This window comes from Thalassophryne amazonica, chromosome 17 (assembly GCF_902500255.1).
Source record: "Thalassophryne amazonica chromosome 17, fThaAma1.1, whole genome shotgun sequence".
NCBI lineage: Eukaryota > Metazoa > Chordata > Actinopteri > Batrachoidiformes > Batrachoididae > Thalassophryne > Thalassophryne amazonica.
This window is the reverse complement of record NC_047119.1, coordinates 775054-798282: the sequence shown is the minus strand read 5'-3', so window position 1 is coordinate 798282 and position 23229 is coordinate 775054. Positions and strand designations below refer to the sequence as shown.

At 39.8% G+C, this 23229-nt stretch overlaps 1 protein-coding gene across 1 annotated transcript in view; it reads right to left on the bottom strand.

Annotated features, from left to right (window-relative positions):
- Positions 1-23229, bottom strand: part of nudcd3 (NudC domain containing 3) — a 51727-nt gene that overhangs the window by 15121 nt on the left and 13377 nt on the right. Inside the window, 5 exon segments of the mRNA XM_034192574.1 lie at positions 62-250; positions 331-451; positions 453-472; positions 555-687; positions 19500-19768. Coding sequence (XP_034048465.1) covers positions 62-250; positions 331-451; positions 453-472; positions 555-687; positions 19500-19768 — 732 coding nt within the window.

Here is a 23229-nt window from a genome sequence, read left to right as displayed (position 1 = left end):
CAGCTTCTCTTAAAACAACACTTCAGGATCCATTCTGAAAGTCCAGGGCCTGTGTGCTCACCATTTCGTGGCTCTGTGGTTTCCCCTGCAGCTTCTGATGGTAGTCGAAGGTGAGTCTGTCCAGAACGGCGTGCTCTTCTTCATCCACCGTTGCCATGGAACGCTCACGGTTGATTTGGTTCACATCAATCTCCTGTTCTCCTTTCAGCACTGCATTCCACCAAACCTCCGAGGTCTTGCTGAGTGACAGCTGGAAGTCAAAGACAGCAAACAAGTCAATAGAAACTTATTGATGATGGTGAAGTGAGAACCTGCAGTCTGTGAACTCACAACCACACAGTGTCCGGGTTCCAGGCTCCACAGGGAGTTCTCCATGTTGATCTTATGGGTGAATTCTCCCTCTATCAGTGTTTTCTCTTCTGTGCCGTCTCTCACGCACCACGACACCGCAGGTCTGCAGGCTAACGGTGACCTGAGAACAGGAAGCAGTGGTGCCCTTCTTTATACATCAGGACGCGGGCGAGACGCTGGATGTGGAGAAAACTTGTTTCTACCTGTCTGCCTTTAACCACTGTCTTAGGTACAAAGACACGGACCTCCACATCTGTGTAGTCTTGAGACCAGCTGTAGTTTTCCCTCACTGCCCCGTTGTAACTGTCAGGGTCAGCCTGAAATGTCTTCTGTTTCCTGAAACACAGCACGCACATAAACGTTTAATGAGCTGTCTCTGAGAAAATCAGGCGGGAAACACTTAATAGACACGTTAAAATATGTAGCAAAAATGACAAATTTTCAAATCCATGCATGTGGTTAGAGAAACTGAGCATGAGACATCATCAGGGAGGCCCTGAACCACTGTAAACCATTGTCCGTTCAGTGGAACTTTTCCTTATATTTCTGTAATTAACACTTTAATGAATCAATGTGATACAAGAGATTATTGCCTTTATATTGCTATGCAATATGACTGGTGTTTAATAGATTTCAGGTCTTTAAGGTCAGCAAAGTAAGGTTCTTTGAAATCCCACTCTATTTCATCAAATTTGAATCTAACCCTAACCCCATTATGAAAATAAAAAACTAGACCATCTTTCTGCAACCATGTCAGTACCAGATAATGTACAATCTATATCATATTTTCTCAGTTAATGCAATTTTATATTTATGATACCACATGACGCTACATACACTATTACACACACGTACATCTACATTTACAGCAATCAATTGTCTGGATACAAACAATGGACTGAATGGAGCAGCTGACAGCACTCAATGTCATTATGGACACTGTCCAGTATATGATGTCAATCACATAAAAGAGAATTTTATGCATATGTTTCCTGATCATATAATTCCGTGTACACTTATCGCTCTTGAACAGAACATCTGATTAAATAATCTGAATTACATCAGTAGGTCATCTGCAAGGAATTCTGCTGTCAAAGAGTAAAACCAGATCAACAGCCAATGATATGAAATGTTCATATGCTTAAGTATGAAAATGGAACAAATACAATTCTAGAAAAATATAAACTTACAGCATTACATCTGTGGCCTTCAAATGATTTTTCTTTTGAATGATACGCAGAAAGATGGTCTAGTTTGATATTTTACAATGGAGTTTAGCTTAGCTACACAACAAAAAGACATTATGATCATGTGCTACAGTACCGGTATCAGGACACTTTTTTTCCCGGCCAAAAAGCAAAAAAAAAAAGTCTTTCATTTTGGAGATTGACCTATGGAATTATGCAATGACCTTGACCCTCTGATCCTAAAACTAACCCCATAGTTCTACTCCCTATATTTGAAAACATATAAATTGATACTTTGGTTGCTGAAATAGGTCAAGTATTGACTGGAATAATGAGATTCAAATTGCTGCTGCACTGTGTGGTCCCTTCTGGAAGGAGACACAGGGCACTAGGGTGCACACCCCAACAAACTGCTAAATACCTTTTACCTGCCATCGGTCAAGTGTGGAAAACCTTGTCCTTATGCAGTCTATGTATGTACATCAGCACTTTTTTTCCAAATAATCCATTTTATGTGAGTCTGCATCAGCACACATTTAGCATCTGTTGTGAACATATGTTGTTTTCGTCCTGCTTGGTTGGATGGGGTTATGTTGTCCTTTTTATGATATGTTGTCTTTATGATATGCTGCCTTTCTTGATGATTTGGTGCTGAAGAGATGCTGCTAAAATGAAGCTTTATTGTCTCCACAATGACAATAAAGTTCTACAACCCCTGGCAAAAATTATGGAATCACCGGCCTCGGCGGATGTTCATTCAGTTGTTTAATTTTGTAGAAAAAAAGCAGATCACAGACATGACACAAAACTAAAGTCATTTCAAATGGAAACTTTCTGGCTTTAAGAAACACTATAAGAAATCAGGAAAAGAAATTGTGGCAGTCAGTACGGTTACTTTTTTAGACCAAGGAGAGGGAAAAAAATATGGAATCACTCAATTCTGAGGAAAAATTATGGAATCACCCTGTAAATTTTCATCCCCAAAACTAACACCTGCATCAAATCACATCTGCTCGTTAGTCTGCATCTAAAAAGGAGTGATCACACCTTGGAGAGCTGTTGCACCAAGTGGGACTGACATGAATCAATCAATCAATTTTTTATATAGCGCCATAATCACAACAAACAGTTGCCCAAGGCGCTTTATATTGTAAGGCAAGGCCATACAATAATTATGTAAAACCCCAACGGTCAAAACGACCCCCTGTGAGCAAGCACTTGGCTACAGTGGGAAGGAAAAACTCCCTTTTAACAGGAAGAAACCTCCAGCAGAACCAGGCTCAGGGAGGGGCAGTCTTCTGCTGGGACTGGTTGGGGCTGAGGGAGAGAACCAGGAAAAGACATGCTGTGGAGGGGAGCAGAGATCGATCACTAATGATTAAATGCAGAGTGGTGCATACAGAGCAAAAAGAGAAAGAAACAGTGCATCATGGGAACCCCCAGCAGTCTACGTCTATAGCAGCATAACTAAGGGATGGATCAGGTGACCCTGAACCATCCTAACTATAAGCTTTAGCAAAAAGGAAAGTTTTAAGCCTAATCTTAAAAGTAGAGAGGGTGTCTGTCTCCCTGATCTGAATTGGGAGCTGGTTCCACAGGAGAGGAGCCTGAAAGCTGAAGGCTCTGCCTCCCATTCTACTCTTACAAACCCTAGGAACTACAAGTAAGCCTGCAGTCTGAGAGCGAAGCGCTCTATTGGGGGTGATATGGTACTACGAGGTCCCTAAGATAAGATGGAACCTGATTATTCAAAACCTTATAAGTAAGAAGAAGAATTTTAATTCTATTCTAGAATTAACAGGAAGCCAATGAAGAGAGGCCAATATGGGTGAAATATGCTCTCTCCTTCTAGTCCCCGTCAGTACTCTAGCTGCAGCATTTTGAATTAACTGAAGGCTTTTTAGGGAACTTTTAGGACAACCTGATAATAATGAATTACAATAGTCCAGCCTAGAGGAAATAAATGCATGAATTAGTTTTTCAGCATCACTCTGAGACAAGACCTTTCTGATTTTAGAGATATTGCGTAAATGCAAAAAAGCAGTCCTACATATTTGTTTAATATGCGCTTTGAATGACATATCCTGATCAAAAATACTCCAAGATTTCTCACAGTATTACTAGAGGTCAGGGTAATGCCATCCAGAGTAAGGATCTGGTTAGACACCATGTTTCTAAGATTTGTGGGGCCAAGTACAATAACTTCAGTTTTATCTGAGTTTAAAAAGCAGGAAATTAGAGGTCATCCATGTCTTTATGTCTGTAAGACAATCCTGCAGTTTAGCTAATTGGTGTGTGTCCTCTGGCTTCATGGATAGATAAAGCTGGGTATCATCTGCGTAACAATGAAATTTAAGCAATACCGTCTAATAATGCTGCCTAGGGAAGCATGTATAAAGTGAATAAAATTGGTCCTAGCACAGAACCTTGTGGAACTCCATAATTAACTTTAGTCTGTGAAGAAGATTCCCCCATTTACATGAACAAATGTAATCTATTAGACAAATATGATTCAAACCACTGCAGCGCAGTGCCTTTAATACCTATGGCATGCTCTAATCTCTGTAATAAATTTTATGGTCAACAGTATCAAAAGCAGCACTGAGGTCTAACAGAACAAGCACAGAGATGAGTCCACTGTCCGAGGCCATAAGAAGATCATTTGTACCTTCACTAATGCTGTTTCTGTACTATGATGAATTTCTAAAACCTGACTGAAACTCTTCAAATAGACCATTCCTCTGCAGATGATCAGTTAGCTGTTTTACAACTACCCTTCAAGAATTTTTGAGAGAAAGGAAGGTTGGAGATTGGCCTATAATTAGCTAAGATAGCTGGGTCAAGTGATGGCTTTTTAAGTAATGGTTTAATTACTGCCACCTTAAAGCCTGTGGTACATAGCCAACTAACAAAGATAGATTGATCATATTTAAGATCGAAGCATTAAATAATGGTAGGGCTTCCTTGAGCAGCCTGGTAGGAATGGGGTCTAATAAACATGTTGATGGTTTGGATGAAGTAACTAATGAAAATAACTCAGACAGAACAATCGGAGAGAAAGAGTCTAACCAAATACCGGCATCACTGAAAGCAGCCAAAGATAACGATACGTCTTTGGGATGGTTATGAGTAATTTTTTCTCTAATAGTTAAAATTTTGTTAGCAAAGAAAGTCATGAAGTCATTACTAGTTAAAGTTAATGGAATACTCAGCTCAATAGAGCTCTGACTCTTTGTCAGCCTGGCTACAGTGCTGAAAAGAAACCTGGGGTTGTTCTTATTTTCTTCAATTAGTGATGAGTAGAAAGATGTCCTAGCTTTACGGAGGGCTTTTTTATAGAGCAACAGACTCTTTTTCCAGGCTAAGTGAAGATCTTCTAAATTAGTGAGACGCCATGAATCATGGCTCCAACACGAGAGATGTCAATTGAAACAAAGGAGAGGATTATCAAACTCTTAAAAGAGGGTAAATCATCACGCAATGTTGCAAAAGATGTTGGTTGTTCACAGTCAGCTGTGTCTAAACTCTGGACCAAATACAAACAACATGGGAAGGTTGTTAAAGGCAAACATACTGGTAGATCAAGGAAGACATCAAAGCGTCAAGACAGAAAACTTAAAACAATATGTCTCAAAAATCGAAAATGCACAACAAAACAAATGAGGAACGAATGGGAGGAAACTGGAGTCAACGTCTGTGACCAAACTGTAAGAAACCGCCTAAAAGAAATGGGATTTACATACAGAAAAGCTAAACGAAAGCCATCATTAACACCTAAACAGAAAAAAACAAGGTTACAATGGGCTAAGGAAAAGCAATCGTGGACTGTGGATGACTGGATGAAAGTCATATTCAGTGATGAATCTCGAATCTGCATTGGGCAAGGTGATGATGCTGGAACTTTTGTTTGGTGCCGTTCCAATGAGATTTATAAAGATGACTGCCTGAAGAGAACATGTAAATTTCCACAGTCATTGATGATATGGGGCTGCATGTCAGGCACTGGGGAGATGGCTGTCATTACATCATCAATAAATGCTTTTACTTGAACATTTCTGCCCTCCATATAGCGTCAGGTCCTGCTTCTGGCCGTATGGGTTCATGTGTCTCTGCAGTCCTGCATGTATTTGTCTGGTTGCCTTTATAGGAGAGTCAGAGCTGCGTCAGTCACAGTCAGTCAGAGCTGCGTGTCGTCAGAGTGAGCTGCAAAAAGTTTGTACCTGAGTTTTCAGAGGTGGTGTTTGTGGTTGCCATCTGCCACGCCGGTGTTTGCCAACCCGGACAGTGGGAATACCACCTCAACCGGCAACTTAGCCCCGCGACTGGACAGCAACAACGTCCGAGGCCGCCCAACGTGGTGAATTCACTGAGGCCGCGCGCTGCGTCATTAGAGCCGCGCGTCACGAGTGCCGCTTCCCCGAGGCCTCGTGCAGCCACCGCGGATCCATCAGCGCGGAAACACCGAGGCCGCGCGGCACCAGCGCAGTGCAGATCCATCCCGGTGACAAACAACGCAGGCTGTTAACATCGGCGATCGACAAGCTGCTCATAAGCCGACCATGGGGCCTAAGAAGGTTCTGACAGCGGAGGAAGGTGACGATATTAAAAAATCTCTGGACTTTCTATCAGAGGAGATTTCTGTTGTGAAGCAGCAACAGAAATCAATCATGGATCTGGTGGAGGAGGTGAAGGCATTACGGCTCCAGAATGCCGAGAAAGACCGGCATCTGGTGCAGCTGGAAAACAGAGTGGCTGAATTGGAGCAGTACACCAGAATTAACGACGTCATCATCACAGGTCTTCATATCAAACCACGGTCCTACGCATGGGCGGTAACAGATGAGAGCGGAGGGGAGCCCAGTGAACAGGAGGTCAGCTCTGTGGAAAAACAGGTTGCTGATTTCCTCCTATCTAAAGGTATAGAAATGGATTTAAATAACATTGAAGCGTGCCACCCTCTGCCCCGGAGAAATGACGGTGATAAACGAACCGTCATCATGAGATTCATCAACAGAAAACACAAAACAGCACTGTTAAAACAAGGAAGAAAACTGAAAGGGACAAACGTATTCATCAATGAACATCTCACCAAACGGAATGCCGACATCGCCAGGAAAGCACGCTTCTTGAAGAAACAGGGAAAAATCCAGCACACATGGACTTCAAACTGTAAAATATTCATCAAACTGAACGGATCACCAGAACAAGCAAAAGTCATGGCAATAAGGAACATCGAGGAGCTGGACAAATATGAACAATAGTGTTTCTTAAAGCGAGGATCTGGACAAATATGACCAATAAGGTATGAGGACACAAACACATCACAACACCATGACACAGACCAGAGGAACCTATTCATCTACTACCTATTCATCTACATCTGGAAACAAGAAGGATATAACTCAAAGGATTGCTGATCATGGAAAAGTAGAACTGAGAACATTTAAATACACAGACCACAATGTACTGGACTTGGAGCACGATATAGACCCGGACAATAATTTCTTCTCAAATATCAATGACAGTTGTTGCTATTATACAGATGAACAGTTTAATCGGATCATTAGAACGGATAACAAATTATCAATAATCCATTTCAACAGCAGAAGTCTATATGCAAACTTTAACAACATTAAAGAATATTTAAGTCAGTTTAAAAAAAATATTTAACATAATTGCTATATCAGAAACATGGATCAATGAAGATAAAGGAATGGATTTTGAACTGGATGGATATGAATTTAATTGTGTAAACAGAAAAAATAAGAGTGGAGGAGGAGTGGCTGTGTATGTGGATAAGAACATGGATTATAAAATAGTAGACAATATGACAACTGTGATTGATAACTTATTAGAATGTATAACTATTGAAATATGTGAAGAAAAAAGCAAAAATGTATTAGTCAGCTGTATATATAGAGCACCAGGATCTAGTATTGAAACATTCACTGACTGTATGGGAAAAATGTTCTCAAAAACTAATCAAAAAACTGTGTTCATTTGTGGTGACTTAAATATTGATCTGCTCAATCCAAATAAGCATAACAGATGAATTTATCAGTATAATGTACAGTATGAGTTTATATCCAAAAATCACCAGGCCAAGCAGAATTACATCCCATAGTGCCACCTTAATTGATAATATATTCAGCAATGATATTGAGAATAACACTGTGAGTGGATTATTAATCAATGACATTAGTGATCATCTACCAGTTTTCATCGTTTATAATAGAAACCATCGGCGGAATCAGCCAGAGGAGAAATAAAATACAGGCGAGTGCGGACAGAGGAAAACATGAACACACTAAAGAAGGATTTACAGGAGCAAAACTGGGAAAAGGTATACAGTGAAAGTGATGTTGATAGTGCATATGAAACTTTTTTACAAATATTTACATCATTATATGATAAAAATTGTCCAATTAAACAAGACTACAGAAACAAAAAATCCAAGCTCGACCATGGATGACGAAAGGGTTACGAAATGCATGTAATAAGAAAAATACACTGTATAGAGAATTCATAAAACTAAAGACTAAAGAGGCAGAAAATAGATATAAGAAATACAAAAATAGATTAACTAATATTATACGGGTATGTAGGAAGGAATATTATAGTAACATATTATATAATAACAAAAACAATATTAAAGGAATATGGGATATATTAAATAGCATTATCAAAAATGGTAATAAAAAACAGAGTTACCCTCAGTATTTCATTGATAATAATGTCAAGAAGGAAAATAAGGATGAGGTAGTCAACGGTTTTAATAATTTTTTGTAAATATTGGACCAAGCTTGGCAGAAAAAATTCCCGATTCCCAATCTGAGGATTGGGATAATAATCTTATAGAAAGAAATCCCTGTTCAATGTTCCTCACAGCAGTGGATGGAAATGAAATTATAGACATTGTGAATAATTGTAAATATAAAACATCTACCGATTTAAATGAAATTGATATGGTGGTGGTAAAACAGGTCATTGAATGGATTGTAGAACCATTAACATACATCTGTAACTTATCATTTCAAACCGGTAAATTTCCCAATCAAATGAAAATAGCTAAGGTTGTGCCGCTGTATAAGACTGGGGATAGACACCACTTCACAAATTATAGACCTGTTTCTTTGCTTCCACAATTTTCCAAATTATTAGAAAAGTTATTCAATAATAGATTAGATTTTTTTTTTTTTTTTTTTTTTTTTTTTGATACTGTTGACCATAGAATTTTATTACAGAGATTAGAGCATGCCATAGGTATTAAAGGCACTGCGCTGCGGTGGTTTGAATCATATTTGTCTAATAGATTACAATTTGTTCATGTAAATGGGGAATCTTCTTCACAGACTAAAGTTAATTATGGAGTTCCACAAGGTTCTGTGCTAGGACCAATTTTATTCACTTTATATATGCTTCCCTTAGGCAGTATTATTAGACGGTATTGCTTAAATTTTCATTGTTACGCAGATGATACCCAGCTTTAATCTATCCATGAAGCCAGAGGACACACACCAATTAGCTAAACTGCAGGATTGTCTTACAGACATAAAGACATGGATGACCTCTAATTTCCTGCTTTTAAACTCAGATAAAACTGAAGTTATTGTTCTTGGCCCCACAAATCTTAGAACATGGTGTCTAACCAGATCCTTACTCTGGATGGCATTACCCTGACCTCTAGTAATACTGTGAGAAATCTTGGAGTCATTTTTGATCAGGATATGTCATTCAAAGCGCATATTAAACAAATATGTAGGACTGCTTTTTTTGCATTTACGCAATATCTCTAAAATCAGAAAGGTCTTGTCTCAGAGTGATGCTGAAAAACTAATTCATGCAATTTATTTCCTCTAGGCTGGACTATTGTAATTCATTATTATCAGGTTGTCCTAAAAGTTCCCTAAAAAGCCTTCAGTTAATTCAAAATGCTGCAGCTAGAGTGCTGACGGGGACTAGAAGGAGAGAGCATATCTCACCCATATTGGCCTCTCTTCATTGGCTTCCTGTTAATTCTAGAATAGAATTTAAAATTCTTCTTCTTACTTATAAGGTTTTGAATAATCAGGTCCCATCTTATCTTAGGGACCTCGTAGTACCATATCACCCCAATAGAGCGCTTCGCTCTCAGACTGCAGGCTTACTTGTAGTTCCTAGGGTTTGTAAGAGTAGAATGGGAGGCAGAGCCTTCAGCTTTCAGGCTCCTCTCCTGTGGAACCAGCTCCCAATTCAGATCAGGGAGACAGACACCCTCTCTACTTTTAAGATTAGGCTTAAACTTTCCTTTTTGCTAAAGCTTATAGTTAGGGCTGGATCAGGTGACCCTGAACCATCCCTTAGTTATGCTGCTATAGACGTAGACTGCTGGGGGGTTCCCATGATGCACTGTTTCTTTCTCTTTTTGCTCTGTATGCACCACTCTGCATTTAATCATTAGTGATCGATCTCTGCTCCCCTCCACAGCATGTCTTTTTCCTGGTTCTCTCCCTCAGCCCCAACAGTCCCAGCAGAAGACTGCCCCTCCCTGAGCCTGGTTCTGCTGGAGGTTTCTTCCTGTTAAAAGGGAGTTTTTCCTTCCCACTGTAGCCAAGTGCTTGCTCACAGGGGGGTCGTTTTGACCGTTGGGGTTTTACATCATTATTGTATGGCCTTGCCTTACAATATAAAGCGCCTTGGGGCAACTGTTTGTTGTGATTTGGCGCTATATAAAAAAAAAATTGATTGATTGATTGATTGATAGTCAATATGGATTCAGAGCACATAGTTCAACATCACTTGCATTAATAGAATCAGTTGAGGAGATTACAAACGCCATAGACCACAAATTACATTCAGTTGGAATATTTATAGACCTTAAAAAGGCTTTTGATACAATTAATCAATAAACTTGAACAGTATGGGATTAGGGGGTTGGCGTTGCACTGGGTGAGAAGCTACTTAAGTAACAGAAAACAGTTTGTGAAGTTGGGGGAATATACATCATCATGCTTGGACAATGCTTGTGGCGTCCCACAGGGGTCAGTATTGGGTCCAAAACTGTTTCTAATTTATATAAATGATATTGTCAATGTTTCCAAAATATTAAAATTAGTATTATTTGCAGATGACACAAGCATTTTTTGTTCAGGGGGGGATTTGCAGGAGTTACTGAGGAGGATCAGTATAGAAATGGGAAAATTGAAAATATGGTTTGACAGAAACAAATTATCATTAAACTTAAGTAAAACAAAATACATGTTATTTGGCTATTGTAATACAGACATACAGGTTCAGTTACAAGTCGAGGGGGTAGATATTGAAAGGGTACATGAAAATAAGTTTCTGGGGGTGATAATAGATGATAAGATAAACTGGAAGACTCATATAAAACATATACAAAGTAAACTGTCAAGAAGCATTTCATTTCTAAACAAAGCGAAACATATTCTGGACCACAACTCACTCCGCATTCTTTACTGCTCACTGGTTTTACCATATTTACAGTACTGTGCAGAGGTATGGGGTAATACTTATAAAGGTACAACACAATCACTATCAGTAATGCAGAAAAGAGCTATAAGAATTATTCATAATACTGGCTATAGAGATCATACAAATCCACTATTTTTACAATCCAAATTCTTAAAATTCACAGACTTGGTTCATTTTCAAACAGTACAAATTGTGTATAAAGCAATAAACAATTTACTTCCAGAAAATATTAAAAATATGTTTTTTAACAGATCAGGGGATTACAGTCTGAGGGGGAAATTTAATTTAAAGCATCAGTGGGCACGAACAACATTAAAAGGTTTCTGTATTTCTGTCTGTGGGGTGAGGATGTGGAACAGATTGGGAGTGGGGCTCAAGCAATGTCCAAGCATGAACCAGTTCAAACAGCGGTACAAAAATATGTTTTTTCTGGGTATAGGGAGGAGGAAGGGTAATGAGGGTTAGGGTGTTTTTGTTTTTTGCTTCGGCTTGTAAATATATAGTATTTTGTATGTAAGTAGGTATGTGTAGGTGTATATTTATGTTTGTGTATATATATGTACATGTGTATATATGTGTATGTATATGTGTATGTATGTTGATGTGTGTATGTATATATATATATGTGTATGTGTATGTATATGTATATATATATATATATATATATATATATATTGATATCGGTTTAGGTGTGTAGGAATCTATGTGTATATGTGGCAAAGGGTATTACTGGTTGTGGGGAAGAAGGGGTAGGGATAAATAAGCTGATGCTTCACCCTACCCCTTTTCGGACATGTTGGGTACACAGTAGGAACTTTTTTGTTGTTGTCTTTACTGATCTATCTTGTAATTGTTGTTGTATCAAATGTTCGAAATAAACAGTTTTCATTCATTCATTCATTCATTTTCATTCATTCATTCATTCAAATGCACAAGTTTACGTTGATATTTTGGACACTTTTCTTATCCCATCAATTGAAAGGATGTTTGGGGATGATGAAATCATTTTTCAAGATGATAATGCATCTTGCCATAGAGCAAAAACTGTGAAAACATTCCTTGCAAAAAGACATATAGGGTCAATGTCATGGCCTGCAAATAGCCCGGATCTTAATCCAATTGAAAATCTTTGGTGGAAGTTGAAGAAAATGGTCCATGACAAGGCTCCAACCTGCAAAGCTGATCTGGCAACAGCAATCAGAGAAAGTTGGAGCCAGATTGATGAAGAGTACTGTTTGTCACTCATTAAGTCTATGCCTCAGAGACTGCAAGCTGTTATAAAAGCCAGAGGTGGTGCAACAAAATACTAGTGATGTGTTGGAGCGTTCTTTTGTTTTTCATGATTCCATCATTTTTTCCTCAGAATTGAGTGATTCCATATTTTTTTTCCCCCTCTGCTTGCTCTAAAAAAGTAACCGTTACTGACTGCCACAATTTTTTTTCCTGATTTCTTATAGTGTTTCTTAAAGCCAGAAAGTTGCCATTTGAAATGACTTTAGTTTTGTGTCATGTCTGTGATCTGCTTTTTTTTTTTCCTACAAAATTAAACAACTGAATGAACATTGCCAGGGGTTGGATTCTATTTGAAGAAATAGAGTGGGATTTCAAAGAACCTTACTTTGCTGACCTTAAAGACTTGAAATCTATTAAACACCAGTCATATTGCATAGCAATATAAAGGCAATATTCTCTTCTATCACACTGATTCATTAAAAGCTCAATATTATCAATTCTGGTGGTAATACGTACTGCTGAATATGAAAAATTGGCCAAAAAATTTCAGAATCTTGACCTTGACCTCTGTAAAACTAATTGCATAAATTAACTCCCCATATCGGAAAACACATGAAATTATGCCTTATTTACTGAAAAAGACAAAATATTGACTAATATATGAGGAATTTCAAATTTCCCGCTCACCAGGATTTGGCCCTAAAAGCGTCCGCGTATAAAATTCAAAAGGTGTTAATTACAGAAATATAAGGAAAAGTTCCACTGAACAGACAATGGTTTACAGAGGTTCAGGGCCTCCCTGATTGTCTCATGCTCAGTTTCTCTAACACGTGCTCGGATTTAAAAATTGCTTTGTGTTTTGATATCAAATTTTGAATAGATTAAAAATAGGGTAAAGTTTGGTCTGATGAAAAAACAAACCTTACTACACCTAATCAATCTATTTGAAGGGTAATTGGTGAAAATTTCATCAAAATCTGAGTTGGGCCATCGGGACACCTACACTGCCGCCCGCCTGATTTTCTCAGAAACGGCTCATTAACCACACTTTATTTCATATCCAGCTTGTCTGTTCCTCATGGTGTTATGGATGATCAATAACATCAGCTTCATTCTGATCAAAATGGTTACCAGTATGTACAAAGTCTAGAAATGGTACTCAGGCCTCCGGGGTAAAGGGCTTTTATTATTTTGTGATGTTAAATCAAAGTTTAAAAAAAAGGGGGGCGGGGGGGGTTCACGCTTTTTCTCTATCGCAAGTAATAAAAATTCTTTAAAAGTCTGCTCTTTAATCTCAAAATCAAAATAAATGCTTATATGATCTAAATAAAGCATAAATATAATTAATAGCCAACATTTTCCGTGGTACACCAACCAACTGTATTTATTAAAGTGGACCAAAGTACTGTACAGAAAATAAAAATCATCCTAAAACGTATAGTTAACAAAATCCAACTAAAATAATTAAAAGCCATAAAACATAAATAAAAATAACAACCATATGATACGATATGACATAAGCTCGCTCTTATGGTAAACAGACACACAAACCAGAAATGGCACAAAAAATCTCCCCAGTGGAGAAAAAGCTGCAAACTGGACAACAATGTAGTAAAAAAGCCGTAAAAAGCCACAAACCGATGGTAGACAAAGCCGCAAACCGGAAATGGCACAAAATTATTCGATTCACTGACATCAATGGCCTTTTTGCTTAATGATTCCCTTTTCGGCCCTTTAGACCTCCCGTTGTTTTATCGGGAAAATGCTCATTTGTTCATGTTGATTACAGACCCTGCAGCGGGTCTGTAATCAACTGCTTCTGTAATTGCTCCACTTTGAAGCTTGAACCAACGAAGCAGTGCCCCGACCCACTGCTTCGTTGGTTCACTGCTTCGCTGCTTTTGAGAAGCAGCAAGTCCGCTTCTTAACTCCTCTCAAAGCCATTTAAAAATGTAAATCGTGAGTCACTTTTATATGAATTAAAGTCACTAACTGGGACTCCTGTCCCAGTTAGTGACTTTAATCCTGTGACTCCTCTGTTCCATTCTCACAGCTCCAAACGCTGGGCCGCTCTCTGCTGAGTCAAGGTAGAGTCCGGCCGGAATTAGTAACTTCAGAGCGAATCACTGTTTAAATCAAATGGCACCTCTTTCCAAACGTTGTAACACAGACAACAAATTACAACAGACTAAAATGTTTTTTTTTTCCTCCCAAAATGAGACATCCTGCGTTCTTTATGAAGGATATTAATACTGACATGCAGCCGGCTGAGCTCAACTCAGAGGTACGGAGTGACATTCATGCCATTAATGTCTAAAAGGAAATGTTTTTGACAAAAACTACACATTTTGTTCATTTCTATTTTTGTCAAGAGATCAAGGATCCACCATGCACATCAAGGATCCACTGACCATGTACAGATTTTATTGATTTATATTTATGTCCAGAGATCAAGGATCTCTATTTACTTTGCGACTCAATAAAATGTTGCTGACATAGAAAACCTGTAAAGCCTACTTTTAGTACACAGAAAATTAAATAGACTGCATTTATATCACACTTTTCCATCTGCATCAGACACTCAAAACGCTTTACAATAATGCCTCACATTCACCCCGATGTGACTGGAGACCTTGCCTAAGGGCCTTTAGTGATTTTCCAGTCAGGCTGGGATTTGAACCGAGGATCTTCTGGTCTCAAGCCCAACGCCTTAACCACCACACCATCACCTCCCCTAACCCTAAAATTCACAAGAGGTATTGATAAAGGAACCGATAAGGAATCGGTTCGATAAGCAGAATTGATAATTGCATCGATATCGATAAAATCTTATCAATACCCATCCCTAGACCTACATGACATGGTGAGATGCTGAAGAACTTCGCTCATTCATGTCCGCGACATATACATATTAAAAAATATAACTCAATACTAAAACACCCTTGGCCATATGAGCCATGTGTTCTTTATAATTTGCAGTTGTTTAATTAATTAATAAGATCTTTTTGTCTTATGTATAGTTTGTACATGTCCAATGAAGCCCCTCTATCTATCTACCAATCAATCAAAAACAATATTTATGTTTTAACAGCGTCTGCAGGAGGCTTTGTGTGTACATAAGCTTTAGACAAAAGTGGAAGTTATGCAAATCAAGGAATATCTGTAGATCACCATCTGTGCATTTGCTGGTATTAGCCTTTTCACAGTCTCACACGCTTTCAGCTCTGACGCACGAGGTCAAAGAGCAAGAGGTGTAAACTGCAGTCTCGAGGCATGATGACTGACTGTGTGGGCAGCGAGAATGACAGACACTTTGATTATTTTTCCTGTTGGAGCGTTGATTCATTGAAAGATTTTTTTTTGTTTTTTGTGAAAAAGTGGTATTGGTGTTCAAGGAAGAAAAACTGAAGCTCATTGTTGGAAAAATTGGGAATATGCCTTATTTTTATGGAGCTAAATCCAGGCCAAAAGTTTCATAATCTGAAAATAAAGAGATTGAAAAAATAAATTTTGAAACTGAAAATTCAATGTTTGTTCTTGAATTTTATAATCATTTAAAAAGTATTAGCAAAATAAAAATAAGTGTAAGATATATATTTTTCAGTTTAAATAAATTTTTGATTCAGCTCTGTAATTATTCTGATCAAATAATTTATTTTCATTCATATTTCTTTTTTTCACATTCAGATCTTTTTTCACTTTCAGATCTTATATTTTCAGTTTCAAACTTTTGGCCCTGTTCTGGCATAGGAGGGCGTGGCATCGATTGAGAGGGGCGTGGAATTGTGAGTGACAGTGTTGTCTTGATACCTGTAAATAAAGTGATGCTAAAGATGTCTGTTACAAGTAATTCTAGACCACTCTTGGTCATTTTTGATGTTTAAAAACTGGAAAATGCAAGATTGTAAAGTTTAACGCCTATACCTAAAAAACTGATGTGTCCCAAATCCACACAAGACTGTGAACGCAGCACAGCATTGCTGTATGAAAATGAGGCAGGTCGCTCATTTTACAGGCTGCCAGCAGTTATTGTGCATCAAGCAGCGAAGTGTTACGCGCTTTCTAAGTGACACACAGAGAAACCTGGCTCAGCAGAGCTGAAGGAAGCTTTAATATGGACACAACCAAGCAGACCGCCGGTAAATCCAAATCCAAAGCCGCCAGGAAGAGTGCTCAGGCTACCGGCGGTGTGAAGGAGCCTCACCGTTACAGGCCCGGCACTGTGGCACTCCGCCGCTACCAGAAATCCACCGAGCTGCTGATCCACAAGCTGCCCTTCCAGTACCTGGTGAGAGAAATCGCTCAGGACTTCAAGACCGACCTCCTCTTTCAGAGCTCCACTGTGACTCTCTGCAGGAGGTCGGCGAGGCTGACCTGGTCGGCAGCTTGTGGATCAGCAGCTCAGTGTCCTAAAGGTCATGATCTTGTTCACAAAACACACAAGATTTTGTGAATAAGATCAAGGACCTTCAGCTGGAGGCAGATGAAACTATGGTGTCATTTGATGTGACATCGTTGTTCACCTGCATCCCCACCGCTGAGGCCATCTCAGCTGTGAGGCAGAGGCTGCTGGAGGACGCGTCTCTACTGGAAAGGACCAAACTCACACCAGACCACATCTGCCAACTCTTGGAGATCTGTCTTAATACCACGTATTTCCTGTTTAGGGGGAATTACTACAGGCAGATCCATGGTTGTGCGATGGGGTCTCCGGTATTCCCCATTGTGGCCAATCTGTACATGGAGCTAGTGGAGAAGACAGCCTTGACGTCGTTCACGGGCATCTCTCGCAGTCACTGGTTCAGATATGTCGATGTCACATGGATTAAAAATCAAGCAACAGGAGGTTGAGGACTTTACAGAACACATCAACTCAGTGGGCACCAATATCAGGTTCACACATGAGGATGCCAGAAACAACCATTTAGCCTTCTTGGACTGTGATGTTACGATTGTAGAGAACAGGCAGCTCCAGACAGGGGTTTACATAAAACCCACTCACACTGACCAATATCTGCTCTTTGGCTCAAACCACCCCCTTGAACACAAGCTCTGGGTGATCAGGACGCTTCAACACAGAGCCCTACAGGTGCCCACAACTGCAGAGGGAAGGGTTAAAGAACAACAACTTGTCCGGAAAGCCCTCGCAATATGTGGGTACCCACGATGGTCCCTGGATAAAGTGCAGAAGTCCCAGAGAACAAAGAGACCAGACAGACAGGAGACGGAGCCAAGAAGAAGAGGAGTGTCTCTCCCTTATTTAGCAGGAGTAGGGGAAAAACTACAGAGGCTCTTCAGACAGCACAAAATCCCAGTTTACTTTAAACCTATTAACACCTTGAGACAGAAATTAGTTCACCCTAGGGACAGGATCCCTAGTTATCAGATGTCAGGAAAACTGTAACAAACACTACATAGGTGAGACTAAGCAACCTTTACACAAAAGGCTATACCAGCACCGCAGAGAGGGCGCCAGTGGTCAGTCTGCAGTTCATCTCCACCTTAAAGGCACTAACGTCATTCACGTCATCAGGAGACTCGTCAGGAGAGCTGTCAGACCCATCGTTAGGACGGACAGCTACCCTGTGATTAGGAGGGTGCTAAATAGAGAACAATAGGTGCTAATTAAAGCAATTGTTTAGTCACTAGCCTATAGCAGTCGGCCTCTCGGTAGGAGGGGTCTGGTTAGGTTTAAAACTCCAGCTTTTCTGGCTTCTGTTTATTCTTCTCTACAAGAGTCAAGACAGAAGTCAGACTACCAGAGCAAGAATTTTAGCTGAGGAAGCTTCTGCAATCTGAAGCAAAACGTCATCGCGTCAAGCAACCCAGTCCAGTCGAAGATTCAAGCTTCTCTACTAATGCACGCTATGAATAATCCATGGACGTTTCTGTTCCCCTTTAATGAAATATCAATTTTTGCAAATTTTTGCCTTGAAATTTAATGACCCCTGGGAAGGTCACACTTTGGTTTTCGGTCGAGAAATTTTGGGAAAGTTCATTTCTTGGTAGGTTCCATCTCTGAGCCAAATTTCTTTGAAATCTGAGTCGGCTTGAATCACACCCTAATGTAAACCTGCCTGAACTTTAAAAATATTGGCTTTTAATCACTGCAAATTTTAAACATTTAGGAACAGATCCAGAAGTTAATGAGAGATTAATAATTTCCAGCACAGTCGGCCCAAGAGTGGGCCACAGGTTCTTAAACAGTTTTGTTGGCATAGGATCAAATAAACAGGTTGTGCTTTTTGTGGATGTTACGAGTTTCATCAGCACACCTAGAGAGATACTATCAAATTCTGTAAATCTAGGTAATACCACAGTAATGGCACTCACCTCAGAAGCAGGATGTAGTAGCTGGGTTAAGGCATGCGATACCCACAGGAAGTACCTACCATCAAATAAGCACACACCAATTTTCTGGGGACACAATTCCCCACCAGTAATCTTGACAGAGGACATCAACAGTCATAACAATGATCAAAATATGAGATTTGTTGCATCAAAATTCTTCATCATGCTGTTTTAAGTGATATTCCATTTTCAATAATCACTTATGTAAGAATAAATCTTTACAATGTAATATGTATACTGTGGGAAGTTAAGAGTGCTGTATATAGGTGATGCTCAAAGTCAGTCCATCTCACATTTTTTGGTGTTTTTTGAAGGCTTTATGTGAAAAGTGTGCTTGCCATCCCACCCTTATTGATACTTGGCTATCATGGTGATGCAGAGCAGGTAGTTCAGTGTGGTAAGGAGGTGGGCTGCCAATATATAGACCTGGGGTCAATGTCCAGTCACAATGAACAAGATACTTCAACTACACTGTCTCAGTCCACCCAACTGTAAATGGGTACTGGCCTTATTTGGGGAACTTGCGATGCACGTGTGTCCCATCCAGAGGGAGTTGTAGACTCTCAGCCACTTAACATTATGGAACCCAGGACAAAACATCAGCACCAATACACCTCAGGGCCTATATAGGACTTCTTCTATCATGGGGATGACTTTGTCATATCTATTGCACCAGTTGCACCAAAAAAAAAAATAAATAAAAATTTGTTTGGGTTGGGGTTGAGGGCTAAAGCTGTGGCAGGGGGTGTCAAAGTTGACTAAGAGAATGGATTAATGCCAAACTTTTGTACCATCTGGTGGACTGCTCCCACCCTTTACAAATGAATGCACGTTTGTTTGGGGCTCGGAACTCCCTGTGAAGAAAATGGCTCTTAATGCACAAAAATAAGCAAAGTTACTCACTCTTCAGCTGCGTCTGTGGCTGCAGCTACAACGTCATCAGCTACCTTTTCTGAACTGCTGCTGACAGCTGGTTCTGAGACGGCAGAATCGGAGGCGATTTCCATTTTGGGTTCATCTGTACTTTCCTCTACAGTCTCCTCATGTGGCTCCGATGTGACCTCCAGCTCTCCACCTGCCGGGGGAACAGAGCTACTCTCCTGTCTCTTCCGCAGTTCGCTGAGCCTTCTCTCTCTGTCGTCTTCCGCCACCCTCTCAAATAACTTAAAAGTCTGCAGAAACATTGTGAGATTATCACAGATAGAAGAGGTGTTGTTGTCTTGAGGGTAATTCCAGACCATCGCACCCAGAATTTACATGCCATGCACTTATTTTTCAAAATCCTACCACCACAACACCGTAATCTTGTTGTTGTTGCACTTGTAATGACAATAACAACAAATCTCATCCATCCACAACTCCTATTTTTTAAGTTATTTTTTTAAGTTTGGCCCTCAAAGGCAAATATAATTATTTGTGCAATTGTTAGTATGAGTATTTTCAGCACATTGCTTATTTTCAGTGACTACATTAAAAGGTGTACTGAACACCCAAAAGCTCCAAAGGTTTATTTAAAAAAAAGGAATCTTCATACACAAATTGAAAATTTTAGTTTATAAAAAGCAATATGTTTTTTGTCTCATTTACAGTGAAAGTGGGGTCCTATGCAGTACTGTGTATTAATATATTTCTATCAAATCCTGAAGTTATTTCATCCACATATTTGTAAATATGTGTTCCATATACAGTAGTGTTCAGAATAATAGTAGTGCTGTGTGACTAAAAAGATTAATCCAGGTTTTGAGTATATTTCTTATTGTTACATGGGAAACAAGGTACCAGTAGATTCAGTAGATTCTCACAAATCCAACAAGACCAAGCATTCATGATATGCACACTCTTAAGGCTATGAAATTGGGCTATTAGTAAAAAAAGTAGAAAAGGGGGTGTTCACAATAATAGTAGTGTGGCATTCAGTCAGTGAGTTCATCAATTTTGTGGAACAAACAGGTGTGAATCAGGTGTCCCCTATTTAAGGATGAAGCCAGCACCTGTTGAACATGCTTTTCTCTTTGAAAGCCTGAGGAAAATGGGACGTTCAAGATATTGTTCAGAAGAACAGCGTAGATTGATTAAAAAGTTGATTGGAGAGGGGAAAACTTATACGCAGGTGCAAAAAATTATAGGCTGTTCATGTACAATGCTTTAAAATGGACAACAAAACCAGAGACGCGTGGAAGAAAACGGAAAACAACCATCAAAATGGATAGAAGAATAACCAGAATGGCAAAGGCTCACCCATTGATCAGCTCCAGGATGATCAAAGACAGTCTGGAGTTACCTGTAAGTGCTGTGACCGTTAGAAGACGTCTCTGTGAAGCTAATTTATTTGCAAGAATCCCCCGCAAAGTCCCTCTGTTAAATAAAAGACATGTGCAGAAGAGGTTACAATTTGCCAAAGAACACATCAACTGGCCTAAAGAGAAATGGAGGAATATTTTGTGGACTGATGAGAGTAAAATTGTTCTTTTTGGGTCCAAGGGCCGCAGACAGTTTGTGAGACGACCCCCAAATTCTGAATTCAAGCCACAGTTCACAGTGAAGACAGTGAAGCATGGTGGTGCAAGCATCATGATATGGGCATGTTTCTACTACTATGGTGTTGGGCCTATATATCGCATACCAGGTATCATGGATCAGTTTGGATATGTCAAAATACTTGAAGAGGTCATGTTGCCTTATGCTGAATAGGACATGCCCTTGAAATGGATGTTTCCCCATTTTCTACTTTTTCTTTTTTTTTAATAATAGCCCAATTTCATAGCCTTAAGAGTGTGCGTATCATGAATGCTTGGTCTTGGATTAGTGAGAATCTACTGAATCTACTGGTACCTTATTTCCCATGTAACAATAAGAAATATACTCAAAACCTGGATTAATCTTTTTGAGGGGGGAAGTGTTAAAATCCATAAAAATTCAAAGATGTGATATTACTCTTTTATCATCTGAGAAACACAGATGTCATGTGAAGACTTCACTTTGAGTTACTGTGCAATAATATCACATAATAAACAGTGGATTAATTAATATCATTACTTAAAGATGACTTGAGGGAAACACGGTGGATTAGTGTTAGCTTGGTTGTGGGATTGTTCCCCACCTGGTCCTTTTGTGTGGAGTTTGCATGTTCTCTTTGTGTTCACATGATTCCCTCCAGCTTCCTCCCACTTCCAAAGATGTGCAGGTTCGGTGATTTGCTGACTCTAAATTGACCGTAGGTGTGTGTGCATGTGTTTGTCTGTATGCGACCCTATGACAGACTGGTTCAGGATGGACCCCACCTCACACCCTATCACTGCCAGGATAGGCTCCATCCCCGTAACCCTTAACTGGAGTAATAAGTGGTGGGTACATGCTTTGGAGGAGTACTTTGCATGGGTTTGAAGGACAGTGACCTTGACCTGCTTTTCAAGGTCACCAAAGCCAGTCTGCTCTGTGTGAATCTGATCCCATCAGGTCTCGGAGGCTAAAGGCCCAGTCACACTTAGCAAGGATACCCCCCCAAAAAAACAAAATCCGTGCCACATCTGGGAGGGAATAAGACTTGTGGCAGACAGCCATCCGACCACACAGACTGCACCTCGAACCACCCCAAATGATTTGCGCACACACCGTGCGCATTAAGCCTCCAAACACAGTACAAATGTAGGTGGAACACATTAGGATTACCCAGACAGCCATCAGAATATGACCAATGCACTTACATCGCCGTACGAGTGAGGTCCAATTGCAGGTGGAGGAAATATAATCCAGCAGCACTTGCACTGCACTCGTGGCAAGTTCAGGCACAATCAGGACATTCGGCGAGGAGCAGATAATGTCGAAGTGCCCCACAAACGCAATCAGATTGTTTTGAATGCTGTTTTCATGCCGTACGAACATTTAGATTGCAGTCAGATTGTGGTAAAGCTGCACTCCAACCGCTGTTCAAAGCAGACAGACCAGCAGCAACTCCACACCCACCACCCTCCAGCACTAGCACGCTAACACTTCAGGAACACCAAGTGAGATGTGTGCTGAAGGCGGTGAACCCCAGGAAGGCGTCCGGCCCCGATGGTGTACCTGGAAAGTTTTTTTTTTTTTTTTTTAGGGGAAGATATATATATGTTTTTTTTAATCCACAGATCCCTTCGGGCGGAAAATTACGGCCCTTTTTAGGGTAGGGGTTAAAGGGGCCGAAACAGTGACAGTCAAAATGTGGATTTTGACCTTTGAATATCTTTGTGCACCGTCAGTAAGCTTATGGTGTATGGATGTATGGATGGAGTTCTCCCATTTAGAGTTATTTTTTTCAAGGCTAACTGAGGGAACTACCTATAGGTAGTGCTTCAAGTCACAATTTTTGGCATTTTGGGCTACATTTGGGACCCTCCCAGGGCCTGCGCCCTGAATAAGCCTTGGTCATTTATGCATATTTGGATACACTGGGACAAGTTCTTTCCAAATTTGCATGAATGGCGGTGGCTTAGTTAGGGCGCTTTTGCATAGGTGGCGCTCTTTATGTTAAGAACGTGATATTTGGCCATATCTCGGTGCGCCTCCTATGGATTTCAGTGAAACTTGTTTTATTATGTTGCTCTGTATCTCTGTTATTCACGATAAAGATATCAAGAAGGCATTTTGCCTCATTAAC